This window comes from Crocuta crocuta, unplaced genomic scaffold (assembly GCF_008692635.1).
Source record: "Crocuta crocuta isolate KB4526 unplaced genomic scaffold, BGI_CrCroc_1.0 scaffold288, whole genome shotgun sequence".
Taxonomy (NCBI): Eukaryota; Metazoa; Chordata; class Mammalia; order Carnivora; family Hyaenidae; genus Crocuta; species Crocuta crocuta.
In genome coordinates, this window is record NW_027532607.1 from 1422834 (window position 1) to 1435728 (window position 12895).

General features: G+C 37.5%; 1 protein-coding gene across 2 annotated transcripts in view; it reads left to right on the forward strand.

Annotated features, from left to right (window-relative positions):
* The window catches only part of EFCAB3 (EF-hand calcium binding domain 3), a 118529-nt gene that overhangs the window by 35790 nt on the left and 69844 nt on the right, over positions 1 to 12895 (forward strand). For both annotated transcript variants that reach the window (XM_077780367.1, XM_077780368.1), the window contains 7 exons: positions 1175 to 1279; positions 2057 to 2110; positions 2870 to 2974; positions 6241 to 6294; positions 9246 to 9350; positions 10462 to 10515; positions 12478 to 12582. In XM_077780367.1, the coding sequence (XP_077636493.1) occupies positions 1175 to 1279; positions 2057 to 2110; positions 2870 to 2974; positions 6241 to 6294; positions 9246 to 9350; positions 10462 to 10515; positions 12478 to 12582 (582 nt within the window). The remainder of the gene's footprint in view (positions 1 to 1174; positions 1280 to 2056; positions 2111 to 2869; positions 2975 to 6240; positions 6295 to 9245; positions 9351 to 10461; positions 10516 to 12477; positions 12583 to 12895) is intronic.

The window sequence follows — 12895 nt, forward strand, 5'->3', positions numbered from 1 at the left end:
GAATTTTAGAAGCTCCGTGGTGCAAGGTTTCCCAGAAGAGGTCTGAAGCAGCTGGAAGACAGCAACCCTTGTACACGTTTCCTCCTGGCACTTGTGCTGAAGACTGGCTCACTCCCCAGCTACTATCCTCACAATGGCAGCACTGCAGTGTGGAGGTTCCGGAGGACTAAAAGCAAGAGTTTTCTTTTTCTGGAATTGGAAATGATTAGGAGGTGCAAATTGCCCACTAAAATAGCATCTTTCTTCCCCAGCTTTATTGAGCTATAATTGATATAACATTATGTAAGTTTAAGGTATGCAATGTGATCATTTGATATACGTATGTATTTCAGAATGTTTACCACAGTACGGTTAGTTAATACATTCGTCGCCTCACATAATTACCATTTGGTTGTTTTTGTTGCTCAACTGGATTTTCAAGCTAAAGGCAAGAGCCATCATGAAGGAGAGTTTCACACAGACATCCTACAAGCAGATTGGGAGCTGGCTACCAGGGGGCAGGGATAAGTGGTGATTTCCACCCTCCTAACCAAGAACTAAAACCGAGTCCATTACCAAACAAACTTGTTAGCTTTGTGTCTTACCCATGCTGTGAGAGTCTGGTGTTCTCTGTCTGGCTCACTGTAGCACTTTACATTAATGCCCTAAGAATAAAAATATCTATGTGCTAGTTTTCCTGGGACACTAAAAACAGGCGAGCTTGGAAGACTGCATCTAATTTCCTAACCACCCAAAAAAATGTACTTGGTGGTGGTGGCTGCCAAGAAGAGAGGGAAGCAAGCCCACCAAATCCCTGAAGCACGACAGGAGCCAGCCTGGGTTAAGAAAGAAGGCCCTGGAGAAAAGCCCTGTATGATTCCATGATAGATAATTAAGAAGACTCTACAACACCAAGATTTTAACATTTACACAAAACCACATTTCAACAGCATTGTTTTCCTTATTGATGCATTCTCTCTACGTGTATACCTGTGAATGTTTGCATCCACAGACTTCCAGCCTTAATTTGATTACCATTGCTTAGCCAAAAATCTCTAAGATGATGTCTTAGCTGGCATTCTTGTCAGGTTTACGTCATTGTTTAATCAACAAATGCCATATGGGCATTTTTTAAAATAACGTGAGATCACCATTCTTCAAATTTTCAACCATTACTGCCTTTTAATTTTTAAAGGTGAGAAGGTCGATACTAGTAACCTGGAAACTTTACTGGAAAATATGGGGATAACACTCACAGAAGGAGAAGGTCTGGAACTACAGAACAAGCTTCCGGTCGATGGTGAGCACTAAAAATATCACAGTGTGGAAAAATCTCAGTGGCCTTCAGGGAAAGTTGAGTATGTGGAATTTAGTAACTAATACTCCCTAGTTAAGGAATGTTTTATCCTCCTACCCCCATCACCAAAATGATTTCACCAAATCGAGAGCTGTTTCCACTCCTAAGTTTTATTCTTGGAAGTGAAATAATATAAATTTCTAGGGGTGCCTGGGTGGCTTAGTAGGTTGGATGTCCAACTCTTGATTTCGGCTCAAGTCATGATTTGGTGGTTCATGGGTTCAAGCCCTGCATCGGGCTCTGTGCTGACAGCTCAGAGCCTGGAACCTGCTTCAGATTCTGTGTCTCCTCTCTCTGCCCTGCTCCCACTCACTCTCTGTCTCTATCTTCTCTCAAAAATAAATGAACATTAAAAAATTTTTTTAGTCCCTCGGGGCGCTGGGTGGCTTAGTCGGTTAAGCGTCCGACTTTCGCTTAGGTCATGATCTCGCGGTTCATGGGTTTGAGCCCCGCGCCGGGCTCTGTGCTGACTGCCATCTCAGATCCTGGAGCCTGTTTCAGAGTCTGTATCTCCCTCTCTCTCTGACCCTCTCCTGCTCATGCTGTCTTCCTCTTTCTCTCCAAGAAATAAATAAAAATATTTTTTAAAAAAATTTTTTCAATCACTTAAATTTCTATTATAAAATATAAGAAATCTCTATTTCTGAACTTATGTATATTTCATTATATATTTAAATATCAACATTCCTGCCTGAAACTTGACTTTTCCTTTTCTTATAGCCAAAGGAAGGGTATATATGAACAGACTGATGAAAGAGTTACAGTCTCTCAAAGGTGAGTAAGAAGCATATTGAAAAGGCAGAAAAAACTGGTCATCAAGCTTTGCTCTTATTTTCAAAAACTCTTCCTATTTTACAATTTTCAGATTATTAACCCAGCTGTCCCAATGGGTTGTTAAGTCAGTGTTTATTCTTTATATGTTTTAGGCACATTCCAGTAACCCAAAGGCAGTGGTTCCCAAATAAAGTTGCATATCAAAATTACCAGGGAGAGGATGGAAAATGTAGCGTTCAGGTCACTAGGCCCCTTTCCAGTCATAATGATCTTGAATTTCCAGAGATAGTATCTAGAAGCATATATTCTTAAAAATGTCCCAGAGAATTATGATAGAGTAAATCCATGGATTGGCTGGCTGTCTGGCTCAATGGATGGCTAGCTGAATGGATAGATGGGTGGATGGGTAGGTGGATGGATGGATGGGTTGGTAGTTGTCCATTAACTTAGCAAGTTTCAAATTCTTCTGTGAAAACACATGTATAAAGCCTGATTTTAGTCTGTGTCATGACTTAACAAATACCCTTAATTCCTCACTTTCTTCTCTTTAATGTTTTCCTAAAGGTAATAACAGAATTCCACAGATCAGGGTTTAGGAATTCCTGACTTAGATAACAACAAACCACATTTACTTGGATAGTTTAATTGTTCTTTGCTCTTCATTGTCTATGTAGTATCAATGCCTAGGCATGATCTATAATAACCCACTCTTTACATCATTACAAATATTTTTCATGTCCCATCCCTTTCTTTCCTAAGGGGTGAAGGTGTCTCCAAATAAGGTGGACACTTTCCTGAAAAACATGGGAATTGATCTCAAGAAGGAAGAAATCCAGGAACTGAAGGACCTCCTACCAGTTGATGGTGAGAATTTTGAGTGTCAATATACTCCTTAACCAAACCTTAGACTTGAGGCTAGTATCAGACTTGGAATACCTGAAGATAGGATGTATCTGAAAAGAAGAAGAGTGAGGCCTTTAGCATAACTACCAAACTGAGCCCAATGGCTATCACTTGGGAAGTATCACCAAGAATGCTGCACAGTATAGACGACAAGTGTCACTCTTCACAGGGAATGCCAAGGTTTAATGGAGAATACTCAAGATTTTAATCTTTGAGTCCCTACCCCTAACCCAGCATTAAATAGCAACAAGCAACACTACATGGTCCTGTAAGTAAGGCACTATTTTCAGCACTTTACATATATCATCTTATTTAATCTCGCTAACAACTTTATAAGGCAGGTTCAAATTTTACTCCCATTTTACATATAAGGAGACTAAGGCACAGAAAACTCAAGTAGCTTGTGTAAAGTCATAGAGCTAGTAAGTGGTGGACTGGCAATCTGGCTCCAGAAATTGTCTATTAACAACCATTCTGTGGGGAGGGGCAAGATGGAGGAGAAGTAGGGAGTTCCGTGCATTTCACTCGCCCCCATCTCTCAAACAGAGAAGGCCTGAAGCCATAGGACACTGAACTGCAGGAATTTGGGAGGAAAAGGAGACAGAGTCTGCTGAGAAAACAACCTTATAGGGCTACCTCAAGGAACAAGCCAAAGTACACATGGTGGAGAGCCCCAAATACCACTATGAGTAGGGAAATAAAATAACCGAAGTCTCAAAAAGAGAGACCAAGAGACACCATTAAAAGAACACTTCCTAAATGGACAGGCCCTGGACAGTAAATGAGCCTTCTTTAATACAGCAGCACTCACAGGTGCAGCGTGCATTACAAGCTTTTAAAACTAACAAGAGACAGAAAGCTAGCCAAAATGATGAAATGGAAGAACTCTCCTGTTAAGAAATTCCAGGAAGAAATGACAGCTAAAAAACTGCTCAAAACAACCATTCTGCTATACTGCCATGAACTACTAGAACTAAGAAATTTAAGAAGATACATAGTAATGTTCAAGAGAATTAATAAAACTTGGCATATAATTAGATTCTTCTTATGCTGGTAGAACTGAGAAAAATTCATGATGAAATTTTGACACCTGTCCCCTTGAGGAAGTAGTGAAGATATAAGATTGATCCAAGTCAATGAATACGGGCTTTTCTAAATCAGTAGTACCTTCCACTCTTTGATTTTAACTTTAACTGAATGCCTATAATGTGTCAGACACTGTTCTAGACCCTCGAAAACTGCCTTAATAAGGGGTAATCAGTTTTTCCAAAAATGGCTTTTTCTTTGGATTAAAAATTAATCCCTTTCATAGCTCTCTTAACCTACCAGTTCAATAAATACAGATATTTGTCTTTGCCTTGTTTTTCTAGTATCCTGAAACATGAGAAAAGATACTAGCACAGTGATTTAAAGTGAGGCTAATTCTAATCTAATTCTTGTGGACTACCTTGTACATCTGTGGAAACCATCTGAAATAGGATGGAAGACTGTTTCAGTGGCCCAGTGGGCCTCAGTGAAGCTGATTAAGAGACACACAAAACAAAAGACCTGATGGGATCTGTCCTTTACAGAATCAGACTTTTCTCCAATAAAAGTTCTTCCTTATCCTGTTTAAAAGCCATAATATAATAGTGTTCATCATCATCATCATCATCATCAATGCTATAAAACTATAAAAGGATACCAATAAAAGATCATCATAATTGAAAAGACGTAAAGAAAAGAACAAGCAAGGTTAAACTCCGTATCTAAGAACCTAAAATATATAGTGGTTTTAAAGCTACTTCATTCTCTACAATATGTTTGCATTCTACTGCAACTTAATTATTTAGTAAACATTTATGGAGCATCCATCTTTCACAAACTCAAACTAATGCTGAGGTAATAGTAGGAATACAAAACGATTCTTGGTATCTCACTCTTTGAGGAATTTGCAATCTTAGGATTATTATTACACATAAAACAAGAGTGTGAACATGTTTGAGGAGTGATGGATTGGCACCCTTGACCAAGTCTTAAGTGGAGTTGGAATAGGTCCACAGACAACTTTAAGATTCCAAACTGAATCTTGCCAATTAGAGTCATAGCATCTTTTAACATCCCAACCCAGTGTTTCTCAAACTTGAAATATTACAAACTACTAACAGTGTATCTGTTGACTTCTAGTAGCTTCAGAACTTGAGAAATAGCTAAAGAAACTAAGTGCATGGTCTATGAAAAGGTCTTTCAGTTGAGAATGAGTACCACTGCACAAGAGTTTTGTCATCATACCTGGGAATTTAACTGAATAACTCAACCTGGTGACTTTCATTGACAACTTTAGAGCAGTCAGAAATGCATACCACGGGGCGCCTGGGTGGCTCAGTCTGTTGAGCATCCGACTTTGGCTCCGGTCACTCACAGTTCATGGGTTCGAGCCCCACATCGGGCTCTGTGCTGACAGCCAGCTCAGAGCCTGAAGCCTGCTTCAGATTCTGTGTCTCCCTCTTTCTCTGACCCTCCCCTGCTCACGCTGTCTCTCTCTCTCTCTCTCTCTCTCTCTCTCTCTCTCAGAAATAGATAAAACATTAAAAAAAGAGAAATGCATACCACCACTCTGTCCTTTAAGGGGATCACTTGATGCTAAGGCAATAATAAGCCCAAAGGGAAATTCAGCACTGACAAAATGGAAATGTCATTTTTAAACAAAATTTTTAAACTCGCAAAAAATTTCAGACCCATGCCTGAAAAAGAGTAACCTAATAAATAGTAGATTGTCTTGAAGGAAGGGAGAGTGCGTCAAACCTTGCTCATGCATTGTGCAGTATGGAATTTGATCATGTAAAATGCAGGAGCTATATTAATTTAAATTGATGACGTGAAAAAATAATAAACTCCTAGGGGAAATGCCTTAAAATGGTTGAATTTGGGGTTTCTATTTCACAATTTAAAATTTTTAATAGGTGGACTAGGAGGAAGTTAATGGAGGAGGATGTGGGAGAAGAAGGGGAAAAGTAGTTGGGGAGAGGGAGGGAGGCAAACCATGAGAGACGCTTGAATGCTGAGAACAAACTGAGAGCTGAGGGAATGGAGGAGAGGGGAAGGGGGGTGATGGGCATGGAGGAGGGCACTTGTGGGGATGAGCACTGGGTGTTATATGGAAACCAACTTGACCATAAACTATTTAAGGGAAAAAAATTTTTATATCACTTTTCTAAAAATCTTTTTGATGCATTTTTATCTTAAAGGTAATGGGAAGATTGATGTAAATGTGTTGATGGATGAAGTTAAAAATATTACAGGTGAGTGAGATGTTACAATGAGGATTATATATGTGATCTTAAAGTTTTATATAGAACTATTTTTTATTTAAATCTTAGTAAACATACAGTGCAATATTGCTTTCAGGAGTAGAATTCAGTGATTCATCACTTACAACACCCAATGCTCATCACAACAAGGGTCCTCCTTAAAACCCATCACCCATCTAGCCCCTCTCCCACCCACCTCCCTATTTCAACCCTCAGTTTGTTGTCTTTCACTAAGAGTCTCATGGTTTGTTTCCCTCTCTTCTCTTTCCCCACCCCCTCCTATGTGCTCATCTGTTTTGTTTCCCTAAATTCCACATATGAGTGAAATCATATGGCATTTGTCTTTCTCTGATTGGCTTATTTTGCTTACCATTATACATTCTAGCTCTATCCACATGGTTGCAAATGGCAAATTTTTTCTTTTTTATGGCTGAGTAATATTCCATTCATCTTCTTTATCCATTCATCAGTTTATGGACATTCGGGCTGCTTCCATATCTTGGCTATTGCAACTACCATTAACGATACAAAAAAGAAAAGTTTCAGGTAGTGAGGGTGGAAGGAATCCCAACCAAAGTGAGTTTAAGAGAAAACGGGAAGATAGCATGTAGAAACAGCGTGAATATCTGAGAAATATTGCTGCCAAGGGAAGCAAAGAAGTGGAACAAAGAGGCAAGTAAATTGGTGAAAGTGACATCAAGGGAAGGCTTTATTGTTGTTGCTTAATTAAAGACATAAAAGAAGTTATGATCAAATGGAAGAAGAGGAAGTGGTGGTTTGAAAAGAAAAGATATGAAGTAGTCAGCAAGTAGAAAAGGAAAGTTACTACACCAGCAAAGTGTAGTGTGGTTGCCCAACTAAATTAAGGACTCACCTGAGGTTCATGATCATCCATTCACACCAAGAACAGTCAGCAGAGCTCACTCCAGCTCTAGTTCAGCTACCTGACTGCAGGCATGGAGTAAGCACAAACTTGTATTTAAACAAGAATGAGCTTTGGCCAAGTGAGTACACTGAAAGCAAGGGCAGAGCAATTTAAATCTGATCTTTTGCAAAACTTAAATACACTTACCACTCTCTTTGTTCACCATTGCTTTTTACTTCTACTCTTTTTTGGGTTCAGTTTCCTGAAGTACATCCTTCTTAGTAATTTGAACAAGAGTTAGTCTCTGAAAATATCTTTATTTTACACTTAGCCTTGACTCATGCTTTGACTATGTCTAGACTTTTAGATTATCATTCTACCTTAGAACTCTGAAGTTTGCCACTAGTATCTCTGACAAGTGTAATGAAACTGGTTCCACGAGGTTGAAAAATTGAAAACTGGATTCATTTACTACTATAGGAAGGAACTTCATTGGACAGCCTTTCAGTCTCTCTCTCTCTCTCTCCTTTCCTCTTTCCCCCACCCACTCATTGGCATAGTTTAATATGGAACCAGCTAGCAAAACAGAAATGTTGTCTACCAAATCCCAGCTTCAGCATTATGAAGCAAAGTTTAGAAGGGTAAGGTTGGCACTGAGAGATAATAACTAAACAGCTGAAATAGTCTACCCCTCTGGCTACTCAGCTCTGGACCCTTCTACATATATTTGAACTTAACTTCCATATAACAAAACAACTCTTTGTTTCCACCTAATAAGATGCTCTGCCCTTCATACAAATGAAGGTGTTCTCATTCTCTTCCCAGAATTAGGAGAAGCAAAGTTCTAGGAGTCTATGTCTGGGAGATACTCATACTATCTCTGGGCTACGTTAATTCTCAAATTTAGCTACAGTTCCATCTGAGTATTCTGTGACCTAAAGACTATCTTGTAAAATTAACCTATAATAATAGTCATATTTAAATTTAAATGGGAAAAAAGGAGAAAGAAGAAAATAGATATGAATATTAGACAGAAAGATGATAGATTCATATATCCACTGTTTTGTGACCTTTCTTTTTGCTGTTAAAAATCAACTATAAGTTTTCATTGTTTATTTATAGTTAATCTCTTTTTCTCTTGTAACTCTTAAGATTATCTCTATCTTTGAAATTCTCATTATCATGTAGCCAAGCGTGGGCTTCTTTTCATTTTTCCTGCTCAGAATTTATGATTCCTAAAACTAAACATTCATGCCTCTCATCAACTTTTGGAAACTCTCATCCCTTATGTTTCAAATATTACCTCTTCTTTTTTTCCTCTTTTCTCATTTTTAGAAACTCCTATTACATGTATGATGAACGTTCTCACTTGTCCTTCATATCTTTCTTTTCATATTTTCCCTATTTTTACATTTTTGTCTTTTCTTAAACCTCTCTTCTAGCTCACTGTCTCTGCTATTTGTCTCATACTATTTGCCCATTGGGGTTTTAATTTCAATAACTACATTTTTATTTCTAGATATTGTTTTAATTCCTTTTCAATTTAGCCTACTTTTTCCCTGATTTCTTGTTCTTATGGCTTCTGTGTTTTTTCTTGTCTTCAGTAGATTTTTAAATACGTGATTTCGAATCTATCCCCCTATTCTCATACGCCCAGCTTACAGTGTAAAAGTGTAAATATAAATTTACTGAAAGATTTTATAGAGAACCCACTTTTATTGTCATTTTTAAAACTAGTCCAATAATTCAGGTAAAAGAAGAGGAAAGGGAAGGGGGTAGGGAGGCCCAGAGGAGGAGAAGGAGAAAAGTGTGGAAGAGGAGGGGAAAAAATTAAAAAAAGAATACAGATGTTATATTAGTGGTTGAATTATTAGCCATCAAACACATGTAAATTACTGAGAAATTCTACAATCCCTGTTTCACTTATTATACATAAGATTATCTTATCATTGAAGGTATCCTCTTAGATTCTCACCTCCTTGGTTCTGAATAGCTAAACCAAGCTTGATTATGCCTGGTTCTTCCCCGCTGAATCTGGGAAGGATGTTTGCTTATGTCTATGTATGTCTTTCTAAAGGAGAGAAGATTCCTACCGAGGACGTGAAAAATGTACTGAAAAACATGGGACTAGAGATCACAAATAAGGAACATAAAAAGCTTCTGAAAACCCTGCCAGTTTCTGGTAAGCACTGAAGTTCTACTTTACTGGTATCTAAAAACTTGTTCATTCAACAAACATTTATTGAAGATCTTTTGGGGCGCCTGGGTGGCCCAGTCAGTTAAGACTTCGGCTCAGGTCATGATCTCACGGTTCATGGGTTTGAGCCCTGCGATGGGCTCTGTGCTGACAGCTAGCTCAGAGCCCGGAGCCTGTTTCAGATTCTGTGTCTCCCTCTCTCCATGCTCTCTCTCTCTCAGAAATAAAATGTTTTTAAAAAAAAATAAGAAAGAAGATCTGTTGTGTGCATGGCACTATCCTAAATTCTGAGCAAACAGAGACCATGTCTGCAGTGACCAGCTCGCCTCACATCCTCAAAACTTCACAGAAGGTTTATTTTAAGGTTCTGTATTAGAAATTCTACTGATTTGAAACCTTTTATGTCAATTAAAACTTTTTTTAAAGACTCGATCCTAGTGTTTTATTTTTTTTATTCTTATTTCTGAGAGAGAGAGAGAGAGAAAGAGAGAAGACAGCATGAGCACAGGAGGGTCAGAGAGAGAGGGAGTCACAGACTCTGAAACAGACTCCAGGCTCTGAGCTGTCAGCAGAGGGCCCGACATGGGGCTTGAACCCACGCACCGTGAGATCATGATCTGAGCTGAAGTCCGTTGCTTAACGGACTGAGCCACCTAGGCACCCCACAATCCTAGCATTTTAAAACATACTGTTCTTTCATTTAAATTTTGGTCTAGGAAAGTGGGACCTCTGTAGTCAGAGGTCTCATCACAGGACAAACAAGTTCTTTCGTCCCTTTGGTGGAAATCTAAGGTCTAAGCTGGAAGAAGATGAAAGGGCAGAAGAGCAGGAAAGATGAAAAAAGAAAAGATGAAACCAAATTGTGAGGAGATAATGAGAAAGAAAATTCTGTTTTGTTTTGTTTTCCAGCCAACTAGAGTGCCACTAACAATAGCTTCTATTCTGTCCGGGGATAAAGTATTAATACTTTGAGTTTTCTAAATACTTTTCACTTCATTGAGAATGAATTGTGATAAATTTCTACATTTCCCCTACCTGAAAGTAAATACTTAATTTCTGTGAATCACCAAACACTCAATTATGTTTTATCTTACAGCTGATAAAAAGGTGTTTGAGAAAGAATTACTGGAAGGTGTGAAGTCCTTCAAAGGTGAGTGATAAAAAGGATAAGGACAATAAAATATCAGATTGTTGTAACTGTGTTTTCTGATAATATAAATAATCAGGAAATTATGCATTTATTCAACAAATATCCAAGTGTCTACTCTTTGTTGGGTATTGGAGAAAAATCTGGAATCCATAAAGTAGCATATGGAAAAAAATGCAATTACCCATAATCCCAGGTATTATTCACCTTTTTTATTATAGTTCTCTATCCTTTTTTCTGTGTATATGTGTGTATAGATAATTAAACTCTTATTGTATATTTTATGTATCCTACACTTAATCCTAATATTATAGTGTAAGAATTCCACCATTTCATTAAAAAAAATTTTTTAAATAACTGTTTATTCTTGAGTAAGAGAGAGAGATAGAGCATGAGTGGGGGAAGGGCAGAGAGCAAGAGGGAGACAAAAAATCCGAAGCAGGCTCCAGGCTCCGAGCTGTCAGCACAGAGCCTGATGTGGGGCTCAAACACACAAACTGTGAGATCATGACCTGAGCAGAAGTCAGACGCCCAACTAACTGACCACCCAGGTGCCCCTAAAATTTTTTTAATAAACATCATTTTTAATGACTATACATCAAATTGTGTTTATAGCTTACGTAATCATTTTTTTTCTTGTTGAACATTTGTCTACATAGTCTCTAGTGATTTACTCTTACACATTGTGATCTTTTTCCAACTTTAAGTCAGTTTCTTTGGATAGATTCTTCTAGTAAATCCGATAAGTCTTAACATGTTTAAGGCTGTGATATAAATGAATGGATAAGACTACTGGTTACCATTATGCCCTGGCCACAATAGTTTATTGTCACATTTTTTTAATCGTTGCTAATTTAATAAATAAGAAATGGAATCTAATCATTGTTTTTATTTTTTTATTATCAACGAAGTTGAAATTGTTTTCATATCATTATGTCTTTTGGTCTTTTAATTACTTGTTCCTGTCTTTTGCCCATTATCCTATCAGAATCCAAGCTTTTTCCTCCTAATTTGAATGACCTCTTTATAAATTAAAGATATTAACACATTTTTCATAGCTTCAGAAAATACTTTCCCAGTGGGTTATTTGCATTTTTACTTTATCATGTCATATGTTTTGTAATAGTTTATTGAAATATAATTTTTATACCGTGCAATTCACCCATTTAAAGTAATAATTCAGTGGTTTTTAGTATATTAACAGAGCTGCTAAACCATCACCAAAATCAATTTAGAACATTTTGATCACCCCCAAAAATACTTTACCCATTAGTCGTCACTCTCCCTTCCCTACAAACTTCCCAGACCTAAGCAACCAACAATCTACTCTCTGTCCATTATGTTGTATTTCTACATACAGACGTTTTTCATTTTCTGTATTTAATTATGTCAGTCATTCCTTTTGTAATTTATTCCCTTTTTTTGTATTTCAAAAGTATTTACTACCTAGACAGCATATAAAAAATTATATACATTTTATTCTCATTGTCCTAAGATTTCACTTTCTTTCTTTATTATTTAACTCATCTGAAATGTATACATTGACTCTCTGTAAATCCTCATTTTTTATTGATTTGATAAAAACTATTGTTTTCAGTTATTCTGCCTCCTTAACTAGTTTTTCCTTATGTATAATTATATTAAGAAGGTAACTTCTTATTACTGTAGCAAGTTTCAAATTCTTTTGGCTAGAATAGCATGATTTGATTGTTGTCCTTGCCTAAATTTACCACTAGCCAAACTCCTTCTTTACATTTTTTTCTCCCTCATATAAATGTCTCTCAGAAGTTTAGTTATGGTATCATGTTCTGTCCCTGACTCCCATACAACTTGCTATAAAGAGCTTCTTGGTGCTTTCATTTCTAGATAGGATTGATAGCCTGCATTTCATTTCTAGGTAGGGTTGATGGCCTGCATTTTTTCATTGTGTGACACCCTTATCTACTTTTTCTTGTTTTTATTAAGGAGGAAGAGTTAATGTCGGTGACATTAAAAATGTTCTAAAAAATACTGGGTTCAGACTTGAAGAAAATGAAATCCAGGACCTGCAAACCCACCTACGAACTATTGGTAAGTATTTCAGACACATTTATCCTGGGACACCTGGCTGGCTTAAATGGTAGAGCATGAAACTCTTGATCTCAGAGTCATGAGTTTAAGCTTCATGTTGGGCATGGGGCCTTCTTAAAAAATAAATAAATAAAGGAAGGGGGGGAAGGAAAGGATGAAGGAAAGATGGAGGAAGGATGGAAACCTTTATCAGGTAGATAATGACTAGTCTACTCTGAAAGCAATGAGGAAACATGCTAGGGAGAGAAAAATCAGGGGCAGAGATGCAATTTAGAGGCTGCTGTTGAGGTCCAGATGATAAGGGTATTAAGGA